This window comes from Tenrec ecaudatus, chromosome 13 (genome assembly GCF_050624435.1).
Source record: "Tenrec ecaudatus isolate mTenEca1 chromosome 13, mTenEca1.hap1, whole genome shotgun sequence".
In the NCBI taxonomy this organism is placed as follows: Eukaryota; Metazoa; Chordata; class Mammalia; order Afrosoricida; family Tenrecidae; genus Tenrec; species Tenrec ecaudatus.
In genome coordinates this window covers 14,565,997-14,592,291 of record NC_134542.1, presented here as the reverse complement: position 1 = coordinate 14,592,291, position 26,295 = coordinate 14,565,997, and the positions used below count along the sequence as shown (strand labels likewise).

Here is a 26,295-nt window from a genome sequence, read left to right as displayed (position 1 = left end):
TTAAGACAGAGACTTCCTAAATGATGACCTGATGACACACTGCAAAGGGAAAGGCGTCTCTGTTTTGTTTGAAGACCCCAGCATTCAGTTCACCGGTGGGTTTACAAAGAACTCATCAAAAGCAAACGTCTGCCTGTAGGTCTGAATTCCACATAAAACCAAGTCTAATAAAATCATAGCTAGGACACTCATGATTTCAGCTTCCTGCGACAAAACTCAATCGGAATTATTGCTGGGTTTTTTCTTCTTTACACCAAAGTGCACTAGCTCTGAGCAGAAACTGGTAAAGGATTTGTCAAACGCTCAAATTGAAATGGATAACACACACACACTTTACTCTTTCTCTGCAAATTGAAAATTAGTCATTGGCTGCCTGTATTCGCATTCAGAGCATTGGAATAAACAATAAAAATTGCAGGGAGTGCATTAAATAATATATATTAACCTTTCCCAAGTTTATTGATTGCTCATTAGAAAAGTAAAAAGCAGCTCATTAGTGATGTGTAATTGATAGTATCTGTTTCATAGGACAAAGAGGTTTGAGGAGTTAAAAATCCATTTGCTTTATCACAAGGAATGTCAACGTCCCATGTGTTAATGAGTAACAGGAAGAGCTACTAGATTTCATAAATGATTGCATGGTGAACTATTAATGTAGAGAAATGAGGTTACCAAATGGAAAGGATGGCAGAGAAAAAGTCATACATCCTTACCCCATTCCTTGGCGTGTGCGTTTTCTCCTTGCTGGGAGAAGTCCCCAGAAAGTAAAAAGATCACATCGAAAGACTTCACCAGCAAAGACACGCACTTGACATAAAAGTCATATTCATGATAGTGCACTCAAATGCCTCATTAGAAATTTAAAAACACTGCACTGGGAAGTTTCATCCAAGTTTAATATTCATTTTTAACTTGGTCATTTTACTGTCAATTGCATAATATAGAAAAACCATCATGATTGTTTTCACTAATGTCCACGTAAGATGCCCCAGACTGTAATGTCCATTTTCCATGTGCAGCATCACATGAAGCCTGTGGAGCAATGAAGAGTGGTTCATGTGAAAATAGTTATCCAAAATATGTGTAGAACATTCGAGTAAAGCCCAGCAAATATCTTCACCAAAAGAGCTAGAAATGTACTGATGGATTTACAACAAGTCTAGTCTTACAGCATTCTCTTAAACATAAATGTGTGTGTGTATATATATAAATTGATATATATACCAATCAAAGACCTAAACAAAGAAATAAAATGACCATTAAATCCCAATTATAAGTATGATACCATACATACATATAATTCTACTAATTTGAGACGAGATTAGATGTTAAAAGCCTAGTAATTGTTGGCTGATGAATTCTTTCCTTTCAACAATGGTCATATTGAGTAATTGATCCACTCCTGCTCTGCTTCATACCAGCTTTCACTAACTACATCTGCCTCCTCTCAGGGTCTCTCACACAGGGGCTCCTATCGAATCCAAACGCAGACTAATTTTCCTTAGGAAAAGCACTGGAGGGTCATTAACTACTCCAATCTGAATAATGCTAAACCGATACCAAAACCTCAAAACTAACATTGAAAACACAGGACACCAAGACAGACTACTCTCAACTATTTCCCCATATAGGCCTGATCCAGTTTACTGGCTGGTTTGTAAAACTCACTCCAGGAGATATGGGTGCACCTGGATCACAGCAATAGTGGTCCACAGAAAATATTTCCTGAGGGGGTCAGGGAATCGGGAGAGGGCCTGGGACAGGGAAAGAAAAGGCATCTGACATAGCAACTGCACTATCTGATTGGGGAGCTGTTAACATCATTTCGAATTATCCATAAAATAAATGTACGAATATTAAATACACCATGAGCTGCTAGAAGAACAAACAATTCTATCTTGGAAAAAGTGCAGCCAGAAAACTCCTTGAAAATTAGGATGGTTACTGGGCGCACACCCAAGAAGCAGGGACTAGATCACAAACAGACGCTTGCCCCCCCCCCCCCATGTTCACTGTAGCACAATGCACAACAGCAAGAAGCTGGAAACAGCCTAAATCCCATCAATAGAAGGGTGGATTAAAAAGAAGCCTCTGGTACACACAATGGAGTACTATGCATGCCTAAAAACAGCGAAGGAACACCTCTAGTCATGGAGGGATCTGGAAGACGTCGTGCTGAGTGAAGTTAGTCAAGCACAAAAGGACAAACACTGTCTGAGTCCACTGCGTTAGGAACAAGCAGCAGAACTGGTGCAAGCTCGAGCTTGCAGGCCATCCAGTCCTGGCTGGGACCAGCCAGCCTGGGAGAGCGCCTGGCCAGTGCCTATGGATCACACATCATCCACTCCAGGTTAAGTATTGTGTAGGTCACTTGGCCGGAGGGCACCTCACAACAGCTGGGATCAAATAGTCAGGGGGAGAGGGGAAGGAGGGGGGTGCTGTCTGCTGAGTGGGAGCCATGTGGAGCTGGGCTGAGGCCCCCCAGGCGGTGGCCCTATCAGAGGGATGAGGCTTACTGGTAGGGTGAGACAGTGCAGGAGATGGGAGAGGAATTGGTCATATTTGGGGGAACTTATGTGCATACCTGTTGAGGGGAAGGGAGCGAGGGCTGACCTCCAGGCTGGGGAAGGAGAGACTGAGGATGTTCTTGGAACATTCGGTGGGGAGGGTCATGAGTGGCGTGTAGCAGTGGCGGACTTGACCTGCGGTATCTGAGTTTCCCAGGAACCCAGGCCGGGTGCTGTGGAACACTGGGACACCAAATCCTGGATCTTCAGAATGCACAGCATGCTCCAGAGGCTGCATCGGTGAGATCCCCTATGGGAACTCCACGGGGTGAACTGGACTCTACCTTAGACACACTTGTAACCTGAGGACTTGAGCCGGAAAACACATGGTGTCTGAGGCAGCAGAAGACAGCTGTACCAAGAGCGGTGTCCTGTTGGTTGGAGGACAAGGCTTGCTGCATCGATGCCCCGTATGCTGTATTAAGACGTGTCATTCCGGCAATGTTGGGGCAGTTATTCTGTTATAGTTTGCTGAGGCTTGTTTCTATTAGGGTACATCTCACAGGTGCACCCACCACTGGGGGTCCCCTCTAGAAGCTGTGTTGTTTGTTTCTGTTTTTCAGTAAATGAAACCCAGGGATGCTGAGCCTACAGGGAAAGCAACTATAACAAGGGTCAGGGGGAGGGGGATAGAGAGGGGTGGGGGCGATAAATGGGAGATGGTGTCAAGAAGTCCCAGAAGGAAAAGGATGTTTGAAGACTTACTATGGAAGCACTGGTACAATTCTGTTTCACGTGACTGAGCCATGGAAAGATATGACATTTGTATTAACTCCCCAATTACAGTAAAAGCAAAAAAAACACACATAGATACAGGAATGGGTCTGGGGCTCACACGAAATCCTTGCTCCAACTGAAGAACAATTAGTGCTTCCATCGTGTCCAGTTTGACGCTCACCCTCAACAAGGGAACACAGAAGACACGTGACTATAGCACAGTGTGATGAAGAAATTAGATGGTGCCCAGCTAGCAGATAAAAATCGTGTTTGGGGCCTTAAAGGCTTATCTCCAAACAAGCAGCCATCTAAGGGAGATGTCAACTAAGTCCACAGGAAGAAGCACACCATCATCCGTCACGGAAAGACTGGGATCCCTATGATTGGAAGATGGAGGGATCAGTATCCGAGTATAAACTGAGAGAATTTGTGCAGAAGGCAATGGATGTCACGGTGAGCCCAAGATTCATTTGCGGAACAAGTCAGGGAATGAGCCTCAGGAGCACTCCGTTTATCCACAATTGAGGGATAGGAGGAAAGTGGTCACTAACAGAGCGCTTGGGAGAGAGGAGGATAGAAGATCCAAGGTATAAATGTGACTTGACCAAGAAAAACTTTGTCAGCAGATTTGCCCTATGACGCAGGGTGGACCTCATCTGGCTTCCCAAATTTTCTGTATTTTTGGTGTGTATTGTTTTCTAATTCACATTAGAGTGTATCTCAGAGGTGCTATGTCAATGGAGATTACCCCCTTGAAGCTGCATTATGTTTTCCCAATTTTTGGAATATAAACCCCAGGATTGATGAACCTAGAGGGACAGCAAGTAGAATAAGGGGTTCGGGGCTTGAGGGGTACAGTGGAGGGAAGGGGTAAAAGGGAGATATCAAGGAGTCCATGCAGAAAAAGAATGTTCGGAAACTGATTGTGGTAGCAATTGTACATTCTACTTGACATGATTGAAATATGGAATGATGTGATATATATTAAATCCCAACTAATAAAAGCAATTTAAAAAGAGGTGAGGATGGTGAGACTTGGTCTTATGTATTTCAGACATGTTACCAAGAGACCAGTTCCTGGGAAAAGACATGATGCTTTGGTAACATAGCAGGGCATTGAAAAAGTCAAGACCCTTAGTGAGATGGACTGATGCGGTGGTTACAATGGTGGACTCAAACACAGCAATGATTATCAGGATGACACGGGATTGGGCAGTGTTTGTTCTATTGTGCACGGGGTCACTATGGGTTAGGACCAACTCAAAGGTACCTATCAACATCACTAAATGTTCTAAACCAGTGGCTCTCAACCTTCCTAATGCCACGACCCTTTAATACAGTTCCTCATATTGTGGTGACACTCCCAACCGTAAAATTATTTTCATTGCTACTTCATCACTGTCATTTTGCTACTGTTATGAACCAGGTGACCCCTGTAAAAGAGTCATTCGCTACCCAAAGGGGTCGCGACCCACAGGTTGAGAATCGCTTTTCTAAGTCAACCTGATAAACAATAAGTCTTCAAATATACTAGACATATATTAAAACATTTGAAACCAAATCTGTCAGGCAACTAAGACTACATTGAACATGAACTTTTAAAAGTAATAATTTAGCAGTAATAATGATCATTATTGTTATTGCTCCTTGTTCTACTATTTTTAATAATAAGAGAAGTCTTACACAGTATCTCTTTACACTTTAACAAATACATAGTATGTAAAATTAAAATCTCAGGCTAGTAGCAGCTTCTAAGGCATCAAAAACACTTATTCAACTCTGTACTATCTTTGGTTATTTTCCATACATCCAATCCTGAAAAAGATAAATGAATTCACAAAATAAAAATTAGATACCTTGTATCTATAGTGAAATTAGTATTATGTAAGCACAGTAAAGTACTGAACTGTCCATAAAATTAGACAGTAAAATATACAGAAAAGGTACGTATTATACTCAAAATCATGGAATAAACCAAAATAGATTTCAACCTTGAGGAAAGGATCAAAACTAGCAAAGAGATATATATATTGTGACTCTTTTGTCAAAGTTAGCTGAAAAATATCAGCGTTAAACTCGTTACAAAGAAACATTAAGCCCATTGAGTGTGCAGCACTTTCTTTAATGCAGAAATACAGTAAAAGTATAAATAGGATAAACAACTGTTCATCTGGCTAGTCTGTGATCCCTTTCCCTTATTTCTGGCGAGATGCCAGAGGCGCTGTCAAACAGTGCGATGCAAGACACTCTGTCTTCGCAGGCGCACGGTATGCAGCCGTCTGGGTCTTCGCGTGGATGTAGAGTTAAAATGTAGGCTTGCTCATGTATTCTTCCATGGTCTGAAACGGAACAAACAGCACAGTTAGAGCAATGTCCCCTTCAACGGCCTCCCCTAGCAGGCTGTGAAATCAACATTGTCATTCATTCATTCGGTTTTTGAAATTAAGGAAAAGAGGTTCTCAAAAATACATATGAAAATGAATCTTTGCATGTTGATCCAGAAAAGTTGATACAACTTATATCTACATATAGATATGGCTAGAACGAAGTAACTTTTAACTGAGAAAAAGCCAAGTTTGATCACTACCTGAATGTCTGATTAGAGGGATTCTAAGTGGGACGATCTACTTCCAGGAAGAGTCGTAGTCTTGGACACTCACTGGGGGCAGTTCCACCCGTCGTCTAGGGTCCCTTTCAGCTGGAACTTACTCAATGGCAGTGAATGGGACCGTGAGTGAGTGAATGACAATCAATCACGAAGACAGCACCATTGACCTGAACTTGTGGCACTTCCAGTGTCGTTATGGATATTGTCCGGAACATTTAATTTTGCTTATTGCCAAGAGCTAGAGGAAAAAGGAACTATCCTTACGAATTTCTACCAAATGTTTTGAGAAAGATTTCCGACAAAGTATACAGGTTCGTTTTTACCCTCCTCATCATCAGATGGTGAGATACAGAGTTTACTAATATGCCATCAGCCAGAGTTTCTCTTCCCAACACTTTTGGTTTTCCTAATATTTCCAAACCGACAGTGACAGGCAGAGTTGACAGTTACGACCGTATTACAAGCCCAGAGAAGATGGAGGGGCTTTATCTTGCACACTCTCCTCACTAAACATGTATATTCCACAAAACACCTGGGGCCTTAAGTAGGGGAAAGGGGGGGTGAGAAGCTCAAAGGAGCACAGAAGTATCATTTGGTAACGTCCCCTGCCCCTGTCATGTGAGCCACGGCAAGGACCCACAGCAGTACTCCAGCCCTGTCTCAGCTTAAAGCCCACAGGAAGGGACTGACTTGTGTCCACCAGGAATGACACTGCACCAAACAGGCCAAAGCCACCAAGACTGTTGGAGGGATACGGGAAACTGCGGTTGTCAGGTTCATGGTCATCTTATGTATGATCGGACGAAAGACTGCCTAGCCCTGTTGTGGCTACTGTGTCAGTCCATCTCACGGAGGGCTTCCTTCATGGTCACTGAGCCCCAAACTACCTGGAGTAAAAATGACACGGAGGCCACCGCTCACCTCCTCTGACTTCACAAGGTGGTACATGAATGAAGATCTGCATCCAAAGCCCAACGTTGATCCTGATGATGTCACACAAGTCTCCTCTGTCCAACCTTCTTACCAATTCTGACCAGAGAGAGCTTCCACTCCCACGGCAGCCTCTACTTCTCTGCTTGGTTCAATAATTTGTTGCAGTGGCCAACCAGAACTCACAGACAAGGATCATGATTATGGAGTGTACTGGGGAAGGAACAGGTTACAATCTAAGATCCGAAATGACTCAGGATACAGTTCCTCAATCAGGACAAGTCCTTTCTCAGAAGGGCACACGGTAGCATCTTTCTCTGCTCCGTGGCCCTGTGACCTCTCCCCTGCTCCAACAAATGTTCCAGAGCTTGTTTAGCTCTGCTGACGAGGCACCAGCAGCACCCTCCTCTACCAGCAACGGCTCCGTGGGCTCAGAAGCCGTACTGCAGTAAGCTATATACTCCCCTTGGTGGGCCACAAGCACCTCACATCTGTCTAGGCACACCGGTTATTTGTTGGGTGTGACAAAGACAATAGAGCGAGAAAAGCCACTAAGTAATTCACCCCCACAACAAGTATGAGGTCCTCTTCTAGCAATCGACCTTTCCTGATGAGGTGGCCAAGCCAGAGGGCCCCAGTCCACCATCCTCGCCTCCCAGTCATGCTTCCTCTAAGACTGGGTAGCCTGCGTGCAGTATATTCGGTCGTCCTTGCCAGCACTTCCTTGTCCCCGCCCAGCTTTCGCATGTATACAGAACTGCGATTGGAGATGGAGTTTTCTCTTTCCGCCACCTCTGTTTAGAATTTCAATCCTCCTCTCCTGAAAACAATTGTGCTCCGTCACTAGATTTCCTTCCCAAGTGCTTCTGAGTCCTAGATGAGCGTTGGCCAAGAGAGGCCCATCCCCTAAGACGTCTGCTCCTACCAACGCTACCAATGTCTTTTAATATAGCAGCGGTAGCACTCTGGCAGGTTGACACCAGGCTTCACCAAGTAGAGGGTCCGTGAAAAAGTGGAAAGAGTCTCAACAAGATGGATTGACACAGCATCTTCAACGACAGGCTCAGATAATGTCAATTACCCGGATGGCACAGGACCAGGCAGTGGTTTGTACTGTCCCACATAGGGGTCCCTCGGAATCAGAAACAACTTGGCAGCCCCCAAGAGCCACAGTGTCTGAGGCAGGGCCCAACCACATTGTGTGGAGCCTGCATAGCCTTACAAACGGCAAACCAGGTACAAACGGTACTAATGAACGAGAACATAAATCAGCAGATCACAAAATTCTTTAAGGTGAAAATATATCATTCAAAGAAATCATATATTATTTCCATCAGTTAAGTGCCTGGCACCCTTCCCTATTGTTTCACGGACATGTTTAGCTGTATATTTTACCAAAAAAACATACAATCATAAGTGGGACATTGTGATGTCCCCTTGGCAGCCTTACAAGAGACCTGGGCCAGTCAAAAACCTTGATGGTGACATGTTACAAGCTTCACGGTTCATTGGCCTCCATTGCTGACACAGCCTCACGTCACCAGTGACTCAGTCTTTGAAACACTGCACCAGCTGCCCTCTCAGGTGGGACTCAGCTTGCACAAACCAGGAATGTGTGGCTGGCACTGTCCTGAGCATACAGATTAGAACAGAAGTTTAAGGCTGACACAGCCTGACAGAGATCTGTCCTAGCCTTTCCCAAGACCAAAACCTGCATACTGGCACATTTCCTGTGATACCCCTAACCCTACCATTAGTGTGCACTTGAACACTATGTGTTATATATTTTTTGATTTGGCTATTCACAGGGTTTAAGCTTTTAAGGGCGACAGTGCTGGGGTAAACCTAGCAGTTTTGCATGCACCTACACGAACACCTAAGAGGTATTCACTGCTTGGGCTAAGGAGGTATCCAGTTGGCCTTCCTTTTTTTAAAAATCATTTTATTAGGGGCTCATACAACTCTTATCATAATCCACACATACATCAATTATATAAAGCACATTTGTACATTCATTGCCCTCATCATTCTCAAAACATTTTCTCTCCACTTAAGTCCCTGGTTTCAGGTCCTCATTTTTCCCCTCCTTCCCCGCTCCCCTCTCCCTCATGAACCCTTGATAATTTATAAATTATTATTTTGTGATATCTTGCCCTGTCCGATGTCTACCATCACCCACTTTGTTGTCCATCCCCCAGGGAGGAAAGGTAGTGGTGTTAACAAACCCAGGGACAAAGGAACAACAAGTGATCCAAATCGGTGGTGAAGAGGGTGTGGAAGGCCTGGTAGGGCATGACCAAGGGTAATGTAACCAAGAGGAATTGCTGAAACCCTGGTGGGGACTGAGCATGATAGTGGGACAGGAGGAAAGGAAATAGAGGGGGGCAGCTGGGAGGCAAAGGGCATTTATAGAGGTCTAGATAAAGACATGTACATTTTCAAATATATTTATATATGAGAATGGGGAAATATATCTATGTGTATATATTTATAGGTCTAGTATTAAGGTAGCAGAAGGACATTAGGTCTCCACTCAAGTACTCCCTCAATTCAAGAATACTTTCTTGTATTAAATTGGCATTCTATGATGCTCACCTTCCCGACACAACCGCTGAAGACAACGCCGGTGAATAAATAAATATGGTGAAGAAAGCTGAGGTGCCCAGCTATCAAAAGATATAGCATCTGGGGTCTTAAAGGCTTGAAGGTAAACAAGTGGCCATCTAGCTCAGAAGCAACAAAGCCCACATGGAGGAAACACACCAGCCTGTGCAATCGTGAAGTGTTGAAGGGATCAGGTATCAAGCATCATCAGAACAAAAAAAAATCTTACCATAGTAAATGAGGAGGGAAGTGCAGAGTGGAGACCCAAAGCCCATTTGTAGGTCACTGGATATCCCCGAAAAGAAGGGTCTCGGGGAGGAGACGAGCCAGTCAGGGTGCAATGTAGCAACGATGAAAAATACAACTTTCCTCTAGTTCCTAAATGCTCTCTCACCACCCACTATCATGATCCCAATTCTACCTTGCAAGTCTAGCTAGACTAGAGGATGTACACTGGTGCAGATAGGAACTGGAAACACAGGGAATCCAGGGCGGATGATCCCTTCAGGACCAGTGGTGTGAGTGGCGATACTGGGAGGGTACAGGGAGAGTGGGTTAGAAAGGGGGAACCGATTACAAGGCCCTCCCTTTTTAAGGGGCTTTCTTATTTTGGGGGTCAAAATCGCTTCTACTTGCTGCCCCCACTGGTAATCCTAGGAATTGCAACCTCTGGCAGGGCAGTTAATGAGAAAGACGTTCGACAAGATGGATAACAGTGGCTGTATGGATGAAATCAAACACCGGGGCAATTGTGAGCATGGTGTGGGACCGGGCATTGATTTGTTCTGTAGTACATAGGTTCCCCGACAGCACCTAACATCCACCATAGTCACCACACAGCCACTGAATTGATTCCAACTCAGAGTGACCCGATAAGGCAGAGTTGGGTTTCGAAGACTGTTCATCTTGCGGAGCACAGGCAGCCTCATCTCTCTCTCTTCCTTGCAGGGCTGGCGGGTGCACGCGGCTGACTCTGCAGTCAAAGGACTGATGCACAAGCCACTGGGGCGTTTCTTTTCCCCATAGCTATTGATTACAAGAAGCAGTCAAATTAGTTTTTCTTTCTAATATCCTGTTTCTCATTGTCCATCTGTCTTACTCATCGGGCATAAAATAGTGTACTTTCTAAAGCCTGTTCCAACCACCTAGAGCATTCCTTTCTTTCTAAAATGATCAATTTCAGGCACATTCAGAGCCCAGTCTTCCACACTCAGAATGATCCCCTGGGCAGCTGGAGATTCAAGTCTCTGCTTCTTATCACTAAAGGGCAGGTTTTTTATTTTAAGAAACTGGTTCAGCAGGGGTAAGGAAGGAATCCCAGGGGCCTACTTCAACGTTTCTGGGTGTTCTAGAAACCAAGGCTTTGGCACAAAGGCCTCCCTTAACCTGTAGTAACTCTAAATGTGCGTTGAAACCCAGAAGTCTGAAATAAAATTATCTGTTCTGTATACAGTTCTATCACTTGCCTCTATCCACTGTAAACTTCCCTAAAGCAGAGAGATGTACAAGGTCCATTTTTTCAACCAGTCCCATAAACGTGCAGTGACTTTCCTGGAGCGGATAACAGAGCCTGAGAGACCACGAGCGACATTCTTTTTCCACTTGGCAAGGTCTGTTAACATAGTGAGAGAGACAGAGAGGGCAGCCATGGCACTGCCTGCTAAGTTCAAGGGCACAGACTAAATGGGAGGGTCCCCTGGGGCCTACCCATCAAGACTTCCCACTCAATCACCGGGACTTGAAATGCCAATTAGTGCAGACCCTACCTGAGAGCAAGGGCTCCCTTGAAGTAAGGCTGCCTCCTAGATTCACATAGAAGTAGGAACGCTGTGGACGCTGGATAGGCCCTTTAGAATTCCCTCCCTGACTGGGGAGAATTCAGATAACCCAGCTGTGCCTTGGCCCCAATTCAAGGGGCTTTTAATTACACAAAAGTGCCAAAGATCCTGTTCAAAGTGAATTTCTGCTGTAAGAAGATTCTACAGCATGGGCTCTGAGAGAAGAATTATAAATAACGCACACACCCATCTCTCTCTCTCTCTCCCCCTCTCTCTCTCTCTCTCACACACACACACACACACACACACACAAACCTATTTTAACTGAGACTCAATGTGTAAAACTGCTGTGTAGGAGTCTAGGATTCTTCAAGTACTTTGAAAACGTCCCACCCTGTGGCATCTGCTGAGAGCCAAGTGAACCCCAGAAAGTTGCAATGAGTGATGTTCCTCTCATCAGCAATACACAGACTGAGGGCCCGACCCATGTCGACATCCTTCTCAGCAGCCACTCCCCGGAGCACCAGTTCCCTTTGGAAGCAGAGCCGCGGGCTCAAAGATGAACTGAAAGTGTTGTAGAAAATTATGTCTAGTGTCGACTTAAGTTATGCCATGACTACTCCTCAAAGTAGAATACCATTTAACAGCCATGTTGAACGGACACTTTGTCACCTTTGAGATCCTCCAGTCCTGTCATGATGACAATCCCACCAGTTACTCTTGAGTCCGCTTTGACTCGGATGCAAGGTAACCCCATGGGATCAGGGTAGAGCTGTGCTCTCTGGGGGGTTTCCAACAGCTGGCTTGGCTGAAGCAGCTTTCCAGGCATTTTTACAAGATACCTCTGGATGGAAGGTCACTGCCCAGGGATCAATAACTAACCATACTATTTGCCCGACACCAGCCTATAAATGGGAGGCGGGCCCAGCTCACAATGTCATGGCTAGAGCGCTCTGAAGTGGTAAGTGTGGATGGAGCCCAAGCCCTCAGGGGCCCAGCTTTGCACTGAGATGGTCAGGCCCCTCCTTTGCAAGGGCAAAGGTTTGGAAGGTGCATAACTTTTCTTCACAGTATCCCCGGGTTCAACTGGACTAGCTAAGTTCTTTTTTCCCATCTGGCGCCATCGGGCTGTTTTAAAAAGGAAGTCCCGTTGCCTTTTGTGTAAGACTCATGTCAAGAGTCAGCCCAGATCAGTGCGTCAGTGCCCACTTCTCCCTGGGCAAGAAAGCCACAGGTGTTCCCTATTTATGGATGCACACACGGCGTCCCCAGGAGGAGAAGGCAATTTTAATTAAAATGATAAATGCCATCTTCCATAACACAGCTCTAAGGTCCCTTCCAAACGAAGTCATCGAGTGCAGCTCTTCTCCCTTCTCGGGGCCACGCAGTGCTCGCTTGTCACAAAGGTCTTCTTGCACATCGCACAGAGTCTTTCTTTAAATGACAGCGCCAAGCCCTTGACAACATTGCTGACAGCGAAGAACTCCACCCACAGTGAAGGACAAAGACTCTGGTGCCTGGTAGCCTGGGTGCAAATCCCTACCACACACTAGCGCAGTGATGCTGGGCAGGTCATTTAGCCTCTACGTGACTTGGTTTACTGGCCTGTAAAACAAAGGTCATACTACTGCCGGCCTCTTCTGCATGGTCAAGAGCGTTTCAAGCATTAGACGTTGTTGAGAGCCGTGCCTGCCTGCTGTACAGTAAGGACACAATACCTGAGGGCCAGTCCATTCCGATGGATGGTGACCGACCCACCCCCGCCACCCTGGCCCACCCCCGTAACCTCCTCCCCCACTGTGGGTCAGAATGAGACCTCATTTCAAAGGGTTCTCGGTGGCTGATTTCTTTCTAAACTAAATCACGAGGCCTTTTCTCCAGGGAACCTCTGGGTGCACGCCAACCTCCAGCCTTTGGCTAGGAGCCAAGTGTGCTGACTGTTTGCATCCCCCAGTGGGTTTAAGTCCTTGGTGGTGCCGTGAGTTAAGCGGTGAGCCCCTAACCTCAAGTTCAGTAGTTCAAACGCGTCACTCTCCATGGGATCAACAGGGGGCTATCTGCTCCCATAAAGTCTGGGAAACTCAAAGGGGCAGATCTACTCTAGCCTACGCGGTTGCTATGAGTTGAAATCGATCCAGTGGCCATGGGTTTGCTTTAGGTCGGTTTGTTCTTCGTTCTGTGAGGGTCAGTTGATTCAGATCTGTGGAAGGCAGGAGCCCCGCACAGAAGGAAAACGCAAATGTTCTGTGTAAAGGTGAGATGAGAGAGAAGTGATGAGACTGGACCTTGTGAACCGTGGAAGACTTGTAAGATCTAGACCAAACTTATTTGGTCCACCACCCTGTTTTCTGTAAAACGTGGTGGCCCCCCGCCCCTGGAAATTAAAAACTTTGTATGACTGCCCATAAACTAACAGAAAGTGTAGGTATCTGCTTTTGTGGCCACTCTGAATCCTTCTAGCACCATCAATGGCATGATATCATCCACTTTGGGAAACGATCTAGATAAACTGGCTCTCACTGTATTATAAACATCACCCTCCCCCCCCACCACCACCACCCCCATATCACCTCACCACCCTCTTCCCCATGGGACTGTCAACATGGCACCAACCTCCTGTAACATATCAGAGTCTTCTATGGCTGTCACAGCCGATTTCTTGGAGGTTTCCTGAACTTCTCCACCGATGATAAACTCGTCCAGGATGAAATACGCCTTCTCAAAATTAAAGATAATATCCAGCTCACACACCTGGTGGGACAAAGACCAGTGTTGTGATCAACGTGCAGAAGCATCAAGGGAAACGTCTACCAGGATCTGGCACAGATGCAGCCTGGTGGCAAGCCACAGGTCAGACCATGAGAAGGAGGTTGGAAGGGACAGGAAGGGAGGCTGGCAGGGAACAGGGAGCACAGAGCAGAAGGGAAGAAGCATGCAGTGACCTTGTAGGGATTGCAGCCAAGGTCACAAAGCAAAACAGGGATGGATGATTGAACGGAAAACCAATGTTCACCACAAACTTCCAACTAAATAACAACAAAGGGGTTTAATGTGAAAATATAACACACTGTGAGAAAACAGTAGGAACACATTCCAACAAAGAGTTGATTTTTATGATATAAAAACACTCATTCCATAAAAGATTTTTTTTAATAACAACTGAATAGAAAAACTGGCCAAAGGTATTTGAGACTGTCTCCAAAATTTAGCAACAGAGAATATTGCCTTGGGAGAAGATATCTGGCTGGTGAGACACAGGGGTGGGTAAGAGATTTTTCACTCTTTCCCTTTCAGGGCTTTTTGAATTTTGAGTCATGGTATATACTGATTTCTTTTTTTCTGTTGCTTTGTTTGTTTGTTTAGAATTTCTTAAATTCTTGAGCTTTTACTTTGCAGTATTTATGACAAAAAAGAAAGATAGCACAACGCAAATAATCATATATGACAGATGATCTTAAATTAAAAGTCATAGATACAGAATGAAAACAAACCATGACAACAAGGAGAAGGTATTATCTAAGCTCAAGGGAGAAGAAAAAACAAGGGATTCCAGGCCTTTAGTAAAAGTAGAACCACACTGGATTCTAGCTTAACACATCCTTAGAAAATACTGTTCTTGTTGTGACAAGCAATTAGAGGGTTGGAGTTGGAGCAGGAGCAGAATCAGGTGGCTCAGCTGATTTCTATCAGCTGCATGAAAGCCATGCCCCCCCCCCCCCAGCTTTATTTCAGACTCAAAGTCAGGACGCTTCCTTTTTTTCTCTTTTTTCCAGTAGTTTCTCCTAAAAACCTTGGCTCCCCATTTTGAGACTCTCTCAGAAGCTCTTCAGAGCCCTGTTAGCTAATTGTGATCATTTTCAGCCACGAGTCTATCTTAGACCACTGGTTCTCAAACGCTGGTGTGTGTCAGAATCACCCCGAATGCTCCTCAGCACACCCCCACCCCACCCCGCCCTGGAGGTTCTGACTGAGAAGCACAGACAATGACCAAAGCAGAGCCTGAGAGATGGGGTTTAAGCACAAGTGGCCAGACCTCTCTCCATTATCCGAATGAGGCTGCTTTTCAATTATTCAGCAGATGATCATGCAGACATTCTTGACCATCTTCCTGTCCGCTCTTTCCCCTTTTCCAGATCCTCCCCTTTTCCAGATCCGCCCCTTTTCCAGATCCGCCCCTTTTCCAGATCCGCCCCTTTTCCAGATCCGCCCCTTTTCCAGATCCGCCCCTTTTCCAGATCCGCCCCTTTTCCAGATCCTCGCCACCCAACTGGCACCACTCTCCAGACGGTGGGCGGCCTGGTGACGAGACTTTCAGTCCTCCCTAGTTTACGATCATCGTCACTTCATCGTCTTCACCAATCTCCCACTTGGCAACAGCATCTCCTCCCTTGACTGGCCACACCAATTACTGCCCGTTCTTCTCCCATCTCTTGAATGATTCCATCTCTTGTGATGATTTCCCTCCTCAACCTGCACTAATTTAGGAACGCTTCACAGAGTGTTTGGATTACTATGAATTGGAATCTACTCAATGGCAGTGAGTTTGGCACTTTTTATTTTGGTGGGGCATAGCAGTCAACCAAGCAACCAACTGACGGATCTCTGAAGCAGGTGATTGACATTCTTGGGACCCACCCTCTTAGATGTTGGTGCTCCCCAAGAGCCACTCCTCTTTTCGATACAAATGGGAGTACTTAAAAAAGCTTGTCGAAATTAAATCTTTGCTCAAGTCCTCCTTCAACACAAGAACACTTTGCTCTAATAACCAGGCATTCTGCGATGCTCACCTTCTTGGCACAATCCCTGACGACAAAATGGATGCATAAGCAAATGTGATGAAGAAAGATGATGGTACCCAGCTAGCAAAAGATATAGGACCTTAAAGGCTTCAAGATAAACAAGCCACCGTCTAGCTGAGAAGCAACCAAGCCCACATAGAGGAAGCACCCCAGCCTGTGCAATCAGGAGGTGTAGATGGGATCAGGTATCAGGCATCAAAGACCCAGAACAAAAAAACTCATATCATTGTTAATGAGGGGGAGTGTGGAGTGGAGACCCAAAGCCTATCCGTAGACAATTATACATCCCCTTACAGAAGAGTCACAAGAAAGAGACAAGCCAGTCAGGGTACAGTATAGTACCGATGAAACATACAACTTTCCTCTGGTTCTTTAATGCTTCCTCTCCCCACTATCATGATCTCAATTCTACCTTACAAATCGGGCTGGATCAGAGCATGGACCTGAGTCCAGATCCAAGCTGGAAACACAGGGAATCCAGGACAGATTAAACCCCTTAGGGCAAATAATGAGAGTAGAAATTGCTAGGAGGGTAAGGGGAAGGTGGGAAGAGAAAGGAGGATCCGATCACAATGATCTACATATAACCCCCTCCCAGTGGGACAGACAACAGAAAAGTGGGTAAAGGGAAACAGTTGTCAGTGTAAAACAGGAAATAATAATTTATAAATTATCAAGGGTTCATGAGGGAAGGGTGGGGAAAAAATGAGGAGTCGATACTAAGGGCTCAAGTAGAAAGAAAATGTTTTGAAACTAATTTTTTTTAAGTTTGTTGAAAAATTGTGCCACCTTTAATTCCATTTCCCACCCAATGTTTTTGAACACTTCATATGTTCTCCTAGACACTGCATTCCCCAGATTGGCAGATAATTAGAATTACCAATGGGGATTGCACCCATCTGGTGACACTACAGATCCCTGGGCTCCTCCCTCGAGAGTCTAGAGAGTCTGATTCGTTAGGTGCCAATGGAGCTCGGGGATCTGTAGTGTCACCAGATGCCAGGTGCTCCCAAGGATCGGCCAAGTTTGAGAACTTTGGTCCTGGACGACCTCATGTCCTCCTTACAGCTGTGCCTAGCCTGCAGCTGGCTTCGCATCTGTAGATGCCTAGTCCTGGCTTGCCTTTGAGTTCTAGACTCACGTTCTCACACACTCAGTGGACTGTTGAGTTACCTGGATATAGCTCAATTCAAGTCACTTTGTCCCAGATGGAAGTCAAGCTGCTGCTGCTTTCCCTCCTTGTCACCTTGGTTAATAGCCTCACCCTCTAGCAGATGCTCAATCACATACACTCGAATCTGCTATAGATTTCCCCTTCCTGTACCGCTCAAGAACTCTTCCCTATCCTAAGGCCCCTCGCCTCCCATTTTGCTCACTAATTCCTCCTGATCCCGTTCTGTAAACAAATCCCAAGACCCCTCCTCTTCTCCAGTCCCAGGGACACTTCTCAAGCTTGTACCATTGCTGACTTAGGCCACCACATGGGCCTTCAAGTGAGGTCTTTGCCTGCTCACAGTGGCCAGCCACAACACTCTGCAAACATGCTGATTTTCCCTCTCTCTTGTGCAAGACTTGCAAGGTCAATATTCAGGACAAAGTCTGAATACCTCAGTGTGGCCTCCAGGAATCTACAGCCCATACCCCACTCACCCAGCACTTATACCCAGTGTCAGCACACACCCGTGCAACATCACAGCATCCACTGACTCACTCAGGTGTTGTCACTGTGCCTGTTGCAGTCATTCTTGGAATGTTATCCCCAGTAGCCTTTCCTTTCTGCTCTTGCTGGTAAAAGCCTGCTCATTTGTCAAGGCAAAGGCACAGAAATTCCCCAAATCCTCTTTGCTGCCATTCAGATTTTGCCCTGGTGGCATAATGGGGTACAAGACAGTCTGCTAACAGCAAGGCCGGCTGTTCTAATCTACCAGTCACTCCAAGTGAGCAAGATGAGGTTTCTGCTTCTGGAGTGATGTACACCATCAGAAACCTGCAGGGGCAGGTTTACTCTATCCTATAGGGGCTCTGTGGGTCAGAATCAACTTCATGGCAAGGAGTTTCCTCTAGTCATTCCCCTAGTGTCTCTCACAGTGACCCACACAGGACACAGTAGAACTGCCCACCTGGTTTCTTAAGGTGTAACCTTTATGGGAGCCACCCCCTATGCAAAACCCACTGCAATCAAGTCAATTCAGACGCATCACTCTATAGGAGAGGGCAGAACTTCCCCTGTAGGTTTCTGAGATTGTAAATCATTACAGGAGTAGAAGGCCTTGTCTTTCTACCTCTGGTGTCACAGCTGGTGCTGTCAAACAGTTAACCCTGTGGGTGTAACATGTAACCCAGTCCAACATGTAACCCAGTACACCACCAGGACCCAAACGCTAACCTTGTGGTGCTGAACGGCTGTGCCAGCAGGGGGAAATAAGCAAGACCCCTAGAGAGGCCAGAGTCCTTAGTCTGATGTCTTAGTCATCTTATAGCCCTGGCACCCAGAATGCAGTAGGACCCAAAAACTCGCTGTAGGAGAAATGATTGAGTCATTGGCACATATGTCTGGTCTGTATTATGTTGGAGATTAATGGTTTCTTAGATCAGCAGTATTCTATGAGAGTGGGACAAGAGGAAAGTAAAAGGAAATAGAGGAAAGAACTATGAGGCAAAGGGCATTTATAGAGGTCTAAATAGAGCTATGTACATATGTAAATATATTTATATATTACAATAGGGAAATAGATCTATGTACATATATTTATATTATAAGTATCACGGTAGCAGATGGACATCGGGCCTCTACTCAAGTACTTCTTCAATGCAAGAACACTTTGTTCTAATAACCTGGAATTCCATGATGCTCACCTTCTCTACACATGATAACGGAAGATAAAATGAGTGCATAGTAAATGTGGTGAAGAAAGGTGATGGTGCCCGGCTATCAAAAGATATAGCATCTGGGATCCTAAAGGTTTCAAGATAAACAAAAGGGCCATAGAGCTCAGAAGCAACCAAGCCCACATGGAAGAAACACATCAGGCTGTGTGATCATGTGGATGAGATCAGGTATCAGACATCAAAGACTCAGAACAAAATATCATATCAATGTGAATGAGTTGGAGTGCAGAGTGGAGACCAAAAGCCCATCTGTAGACGATTGGACACCCCTTACAGAAGGGTCACAAGGAAGAGATGAGCCAGTCAGGGTGCAGTATAGCACCGATGAAACATACAATTTTCCTCTAGTTCTCTGATGCTTCCTTCCCCCACTATTATGATCCCAATTCTACCTTACAAATTGGCTGGAATAGAGCATGTACATGGGTACATATCAGAGCTGGAGACACAGGGAATCCAGGACAGATAAACCCCTTAGGACCAATAATGAGAGTAGTGATACCAGGAGAGGAAAGGGTAGGTGGAGGGAAAAAGGGGGAACAGATCACAATGATCTACATATAACACCTTCCCTGGGGAACAGACAACAGAAAAGTGGGTGAATGGAGACATCAATCAGTGTAAGACATGAAAAATAATAATAATTTATAAATTATCATGGTTCATGAGGGAGGAGAGAGGGTGGGAGAGGGAGGGGGAAAATGAGGAGCTGATATCAAGGGCTCAAGAGGAAAGAAAATGTTTTGAAAATGATGGCAACAAATGTATAAATGTGTTTGACACAATGAATGGATGGATGTATCGTGATAAGAGCTGTATGAGCCCCCAGTAAAAAGATTTTTTAAAGATAAACAATATTCTGATTCTACTAAAGACTATGGCTACCTAAGTGGATGTCAAATTTTAGAAAATTGCTCCATATGTTTAGGAATTCACGTCAAGAAACTTGCAGGCTCCATAAGGAAAACATATTTTTTTCCCTGACTGATCCACCTGGATCTAAAAAATGGGAACACATTAACAAAGTGTCACTCTAATAAAAGTCTAGCTCAGAAAAACTCGTCTGGTTCAGAAGCCAAAGTCACAGTCTCTTCCTTCCCTGGAACACAGCATCAAATCAACAGCATTTGCGTAAATATAGCTATCTCTCTCTCCTTTCCCACTTACGTATTTTGCTCTTTTTCTCGCTGTGTGTGTGTGTGTGTGTGTGTGTGTGTGTGTGTGTATGCATTTGTGTGGGGCCCTTGTGGCACAACAGTTGCACATTGGGCTGCAAGGTCAGCAGTTTGAATCCAGCAGCTTCCCTATGGGCAAAGAGGAGGCTTTCTACGCTCATAAAGAGTTATAGTCTCAGAAACCCACAGTGGCCATTCTGTTCTGACTTATAAAGTCAGTACTGACTCAATGGCAGTGAGTTTACACACATGCGCATGACACACACATGAGTTTCCACATACACACACATATATGTATCTATATGAGGGAGCTTTGACAAGTTTATGGGAAAATGGAATTATGAGTGAATTCCACAAACTTGTTGAAGCCCTCGTACCTAAGAGTGGGGGAAAGGAAATAGTATTCATGATACTAAAACAATTCTTGAAAATCCCTCTGGTGAACATCACAGTCTATAAAGAAGCAGTGCATACACAAAGCAAGAAAAGGAGGGTCCAGTGAACACCTACTAGGCTGTGTGGCCTCACCAGAAAGTGGAGAAATGCCAGGCACATTAGTGGTCCTCTGAAAGGGAAGGAAGGAGCATACCTGCTGCGGGGGCTGGATGAACACATAGGTCCTCACAGCCACTTTGCATGATTGGTGCCTTGTTCTCAGCTGTTTTGGAGGGTCCAGTTGTAATAGCTGTCACCTTGTTTTTGCATCTACCCATTTTAAAGGTGCAAATGCTTGGACCCAACAACTACACAAAGGAATTTATTCCATGCTGGCCTCACATTAGCATGCAAGTATATCGAGTAGCAACAAAGGTTGCTGAACCTGTAACAAAATTTTGAAATTAGCCCAAGCCTATCAATAGGGATAGGCTTTAGCTAATTTCAAAATTATATATAATTTATATGTAATTTTGATATAGCATGTTCTACTATGGTGTAGCCATCCTTTACATCTAAAGGTGGATATGATACATTTTTAACAACACCAAAAAGGGAAGTTTCTGATTAATATGCATAATGCAATCCTCTCTCAAACCCACCCCCACCCAACCCCTATGTATATGGGGCTAGACAAGAGTCCTGGAAGACCAGTGATTAAAGTACTTGACTGCCAACCTCAAGGTCCGTGGTTCAAGCTCACCAGCCACTCCATGTGAAAAAGGTGGCAGTCTGCGTCTATAAAAGATTTACCAGCTTAGAAAACCTTGTCCTATAGGGTCTCTATAAATTGATATCAGCTCAAAGGCATTGGGTTTTTTAATTTGGGCAGCTAGAAGTAGAAGTCTAAGCACGGTTTCCCAATTCCAAACAACACAGACAAACCAACAGAAGCACAGTAATTCAGACATCTATGCACTGGAACAAAAGTATGAGAATCGAGCAGAGGCCAGAGGAGACGGGCAGTCAGGAGTTAGCGTAGCAAGCAAGGTGAGAGCGGAGGAATCTCAGGGTCCAAGGCAGGTACAACCCAGGAGTCTAGGAAACAGGAGGCCGCCATCAGAGTGCGGGGAAGCAAATCTGAGAGAGACTAATGCAAATGCGCTGGAAAGTTCTCCTACTCCGCTCTGAGCAGAGCGGCCCATCCCCGGGCCTCCAGGAACCTCCAGCAGGACGGATTGCCCCTGCTGAAAAGGCCCTGGGAGGCGCAAACGGTGTACACCCTCAGCTGGGAACTGAAAGACTGGAGGTGTGCGTCCGCTCACAGCTGAGGTCGCCATGAGTCAGAATGGATCCAATGGCAACTGCAGGTAGCAGGTGGTATCCCAAAGCAGGCCCATGCACGCACACACGCACACACACAAGGAATATGCACACAAGCACCATCTGCACGTGATAAGGAAACCGGAGGCATGGGTTTTGTTGGCATCATAGGAGAGGGCTACAGATGAGAAACTATTTCACAAGGTAACCACAAAGTGCCGGTCCACTGGGTCTCACCCCTCCCGAGGGGTATTGGCATCTGAGAGTAAGAAGTGAAAGCATCTCAAGGGAACATCTCAAACTCTGACAAAACCAAATCTCCTCCGCTCGGCCTAATTAACCACCACACCCAAAGCCACTCCTCTCCGGAGGCTCTGCCTCATCTCGAACTTCTGGCTGGCAGGTGTCTCTGCTGTAATCTTTACGGGACAGACTGCCACCTCTTTCTCCTGAGCTGCCGGCCTTTCTGTTGGCTGACACGCATGTAAGCCACTGGGCCACAAGGGCTCCTCCGACAACCCAAATATTCACAATCCCCCTGAAGAAAGCTGCCCTCGTAACCGGACAAGGGAGCCCCACATGCAGGCTGACTCCACTGCACCTCATTTGACGGATAGAGCGCGGCTCATTAGCATGAACCTCTCTACTTCCCTCCCTGGTTTTCTCATGTTTGTATATTCCGAGAGAAAGCTAACTCCGAAACAAAAACAGAAACCGTGTGTGAGTTTCGCTGCACTGTTGATTTTGTTCCAGCCCGGAGCTTGACTAAATAATTTGCCCTCTCGAATGGAGAGCCCTGAGCGCTGGGAATGTTCGGGGCACTCAATCATGTCCACACCAAAAGAGAAACTGCGCCTGTTGTCACCGAGTTACTTCTGCCTCATGGAAACGCTGGGGTACAGAGCTGGGCCCCGCCATCAGGTTGCCTGAGCCGTCGTCTTCAGAGAGGGACATTGCAGGTCGTTCTTCCACGGGCCGCTGGTGGGTTTGAACCATCAGGGGTGAGAAACCTTCTTCCTGTTCAGGGCTATTTGGATATTTTTAGCATTGTTCGTGAGCCATCCGAAACCACCAGATGAAAAACGAGCCTGTGTTTTGGGACACCAGCATTTGATTAACCCATCCCCCTCATGTGATGACTGAGACTGCTCCTCTTTGGCAAGGTGCGTGATGTCAGCTGGTATTGAGGACGGTGGAGCTTTCTAAGGATGACCCCCACCCTTGGTGGATGAAGGCAAAGAACTTCAACCGTGCTGTGGCCATCGAGTCAATTCCAGCTCATCCTGTGCCTCTGTCATCAAGTCAGTTCCTGGAAAATTCCCTTTCAAGGTCAAGTCCCCTCGGGGACAGCAATGCCCACATAAGCCAAGTGCAGCGGCCGAGGCCCACGTTCTAGTCTGTAATGGAAAAATTATGGCAGCACCTAAATCCTCAAACGACCTTTGTCCACTGTGAGATGCTGAGGCATTTCCTCTTAGCCTCTGTAAATTGGGGTTAATGCTATTTACTAAAGATCGAAAGATTAACGAGTTAATCCTTATAAATCTCCTTGGAGTGGAAAAGTGCCAAAGGGGGGTTGGAAAACCACAGTACATAACTTAAATTCACAGCCAGAGATTTGGGATTCGCACTCATGAGAAGAGACTGTGTTACAGGGGAAGCGAAGGGCAAAGTTTCTCGACGGCTGACCTCCGGGCGGAATTCAAGGGAAGCTTTCGAATGAAGGCGGGAGGACAAGCGAACCAAAGAGAAATGCATCCTCCCTGAGATGATGTCAGTGAGAGGCAGTCAGTCCTGAACGGCTAGGCTGGCTCATCGGCGGTAATGAATAAGAATTGAACACCTATTGGGGCATAGAGCCTTGTCTTGCTCTTAGCTGCTCTTAGCGTAATGAAAGATGCATTGGCTTTCTTAGGGAATTAAATTTAGGTTCTGGACAAAGACAGAGCTTCTAAAGGTATGCCCAAATAGGATGGAATATTACTGCTGGAGAAAAATGGAATTCATCCCGACCCTGCTCGCCTTTTCAATGGGGCTTCGCTTGGTGAAGGTGAGTCAAATTTCCTGTATTCGGAAATCTCCGGCTGCAATTCAGTCAGGCTGAGATCAAGTTCGGTCCCAAGCCACCTCACCGTGGTGGTTTGAACCCAGGTAGAAACAGCAGGTGAAAACTGAACACAGAAATGAGGGGGAGAAGGCAGGTCAGAGAAACCCTCAGGAAGATTCCCACAAGTCCTTGCAAAAGGGCCATGGCAGTAGCTCATGCCGAACACCAGGCCAAAGACTCAGAATTCATCAAAACAGTGCTGTGGTTGTGCTGTCGCTGTTCTGGTGTGGCCTGTGGAACTTATCTGACTCCAAAATCCTACAGGGCAGAGTAGGTCTGTCCCACGGGGTTTCCTAGACTGTAATCTTTACCAGAGCACCTCATCGGGGCTGTTTTCCTGGGTCTCCAAATTGCCAGCACTGTTGAGTGCTTAACCATGGTGCCTACTTGGAGTCTTCAATAAAGTAAAATTAAAAAATAAAATAAGACCAGGCTCGCTGCCATCAAGTCAGTTTCAACTCATAGCCATCCTAGAGGACAGAGTGGGACTATGGAAATGCCCTGTGAGTTTCCAAAAGTGTAACTCTTTATAAGAGTAGAAAGCTCCTCTTTCACCTACAGAGTGGCCACTGGTTTGAACTGCCGACCTTGTGGTTAGCAGCCCAGCGCCTAACCACTATGCCACTAGAGCTTCAGGAAACATAAAGTCAAATAATCTCAAATAAGAAAGCTTATGATGATTTCTTAACAATCTATCAACTTCTGTGCGTGACACAATGGACGAATGTATAGATTGTGATGAGAGCTGTAAGAGCCCCCCATAAAATGATTTTTTAAAAATCTATCAACTTGGTGAACCAGGAGAATGAGAAAGAAAGGTGGTTTAGGAACTGATTTCCAGTTACACATTGACCAGAGATCTAAAGTCCCTGAAAGCAACACTGAAGAATTGATAACATCCTTTACAAAGGGAAGGTGAAGTGGAGGAGGAGGGCAAGGAGAAGATAGAGAGGGGAAGAAGAGAGGAATGAAGGGCAAGTCTCTGAATTTCTTCACAGGTTCATCCTTGTGAAAAGATGTGCGCTACAACGGACCTGACACAATGCCAACCCAAATCGCAAAGCGGCTCCTTCCACTAGAGGAAACACAGAAGACTCATCTGAGAGCAAAACAACATGAAATCAAGCTTTGTGCTTGGTGAGCAAAGAAGCGGAAGAAAGAGTATCCTGAGGAGGTAACAGGTCACAACTCCAAGATCTTGGGTCTTGGGTCTGGGAACTGGCTGGAATGTGCCTGGAAGCTGGCCCAGAGGCAGTGATGTGCTGAGAAACACAAACAAAGGAGATGCAGATGAGCATCTTGTGGAGCCTGCCATGCACTCTTCAAACAAGTCTTGCACAAAGATAACACCGGGCAGCTCACGTCCCGGAGCATTGGCTCTGCCGGGGCTACAAATGGAGAATCCGTCTGGGACCAATGTAGAGAAGGCGGAGTTTTCCTCATTATCATTATAATTAACAAGACGTTGAAAATGGTCCAGAAAGAGCTGGGTGACAAGGCTGCAAAGTGAAAGGCAGACCTGAAAATCCAAGTCCAGCTTGACTTGTGGAGTGGAAAGGAGCCAAACTTCAGTTCAAACACACAGGCAGCCTGACAGGGGCGGCGGGGAGAAGGGGGCAAGAAACTGGGCTTTCCTGGAAGGGACGGAGAGCACAGTAAATTCAATCACCAAGACAGGAACTGCTTGCAGAAAAGGAGGAGCTTGGGTTCCTGCCATATTGTAACCCAAATGAAGCCTCAGCAAAGACTATTTCCCAACAAAGGGGAGGGAGACCAATCAGCTAGCAATCCAGGACTGAGAGAAAGTCCGGTAGGACACAGGAAAAGGAGGAGGCATACTGAGGGTAGGAGGCCACAGGAAAGGAGCCCAGGGGAGGAAAGCAAGGGGGCACTTTCAGAAGTAGAGGCTGAGAAGCAGCAGAAGAGAGAAGTTAGAAGGAAGTGTGCCAAGCAGGATCCAGTGTAGCCTAGGGGACCAGGACCTACGCGTCACTGGTGCTGATCTTTGGGATTTGGGCACTGGTGACCGTGGTGTCCTCGGAGTGATGCAGGTGGGCAGCCACACCATAAGATGCTGAGGAGTGAATGAGTCCTGAGGACGGGCCCCTGGTCTCCGTGTATTAATTGACAGCAAATGAATAGCATTGTGAACAAAAATCATTTGGATCTTTTTACCACTCACGCCCACACCTTAAGTATAAATTTAAGATTAAAGAATACTTGCAGCTTAGAAAAAAGCAGCCAGAGAGGGGACAGGAAGTCAAGAGAACAGAGAGATGGCAAAGCTGGTGAAGACATGGACTAGGTCTCTGGTGTGTTTATAGTATGCAGGGAGAGAAAGCATCAGCCTCTCCCAGGCGCTGGCTAGTTCACGGGCTAAGAGTTATAGGACAGGGGGAAGCCTTATATTCTGATCATTGGTA

General features: G+C 45.9%; 1 protein-coding gene across 1 annotated transcript in view; it reads right to left on the bottom strand.

The window, feature by feature from the left end:
* Window positions 1-5,402: 5,402 nt before the first annotated feature.
* The window catches only part of AP1S3 (adaptor related protein complex 1 subunit sigma 3), an 80,598-nt gene continuing 59,705 nt past the window's right edge, over window positions 5,403-26,295 (bottom strand). The window contains exons 4-5 of the mRNA XM_075529434.1: window positions 13,818-13,955; window positions 5,403-5,623 (exon numbers count right to left, since the gene is read on the bottom strand). Coding sequence (XP_075385549.1) covers window positions 5,588-5,623; window positions 13,818-13,955 — 174 coding nt within the window. The 3' untranslated portion in view covers window positions 5,403-5,587. The remainder of the gene's footprint in view (window positions 5,624-13,817; window positions 13,956-26,295) is intronic.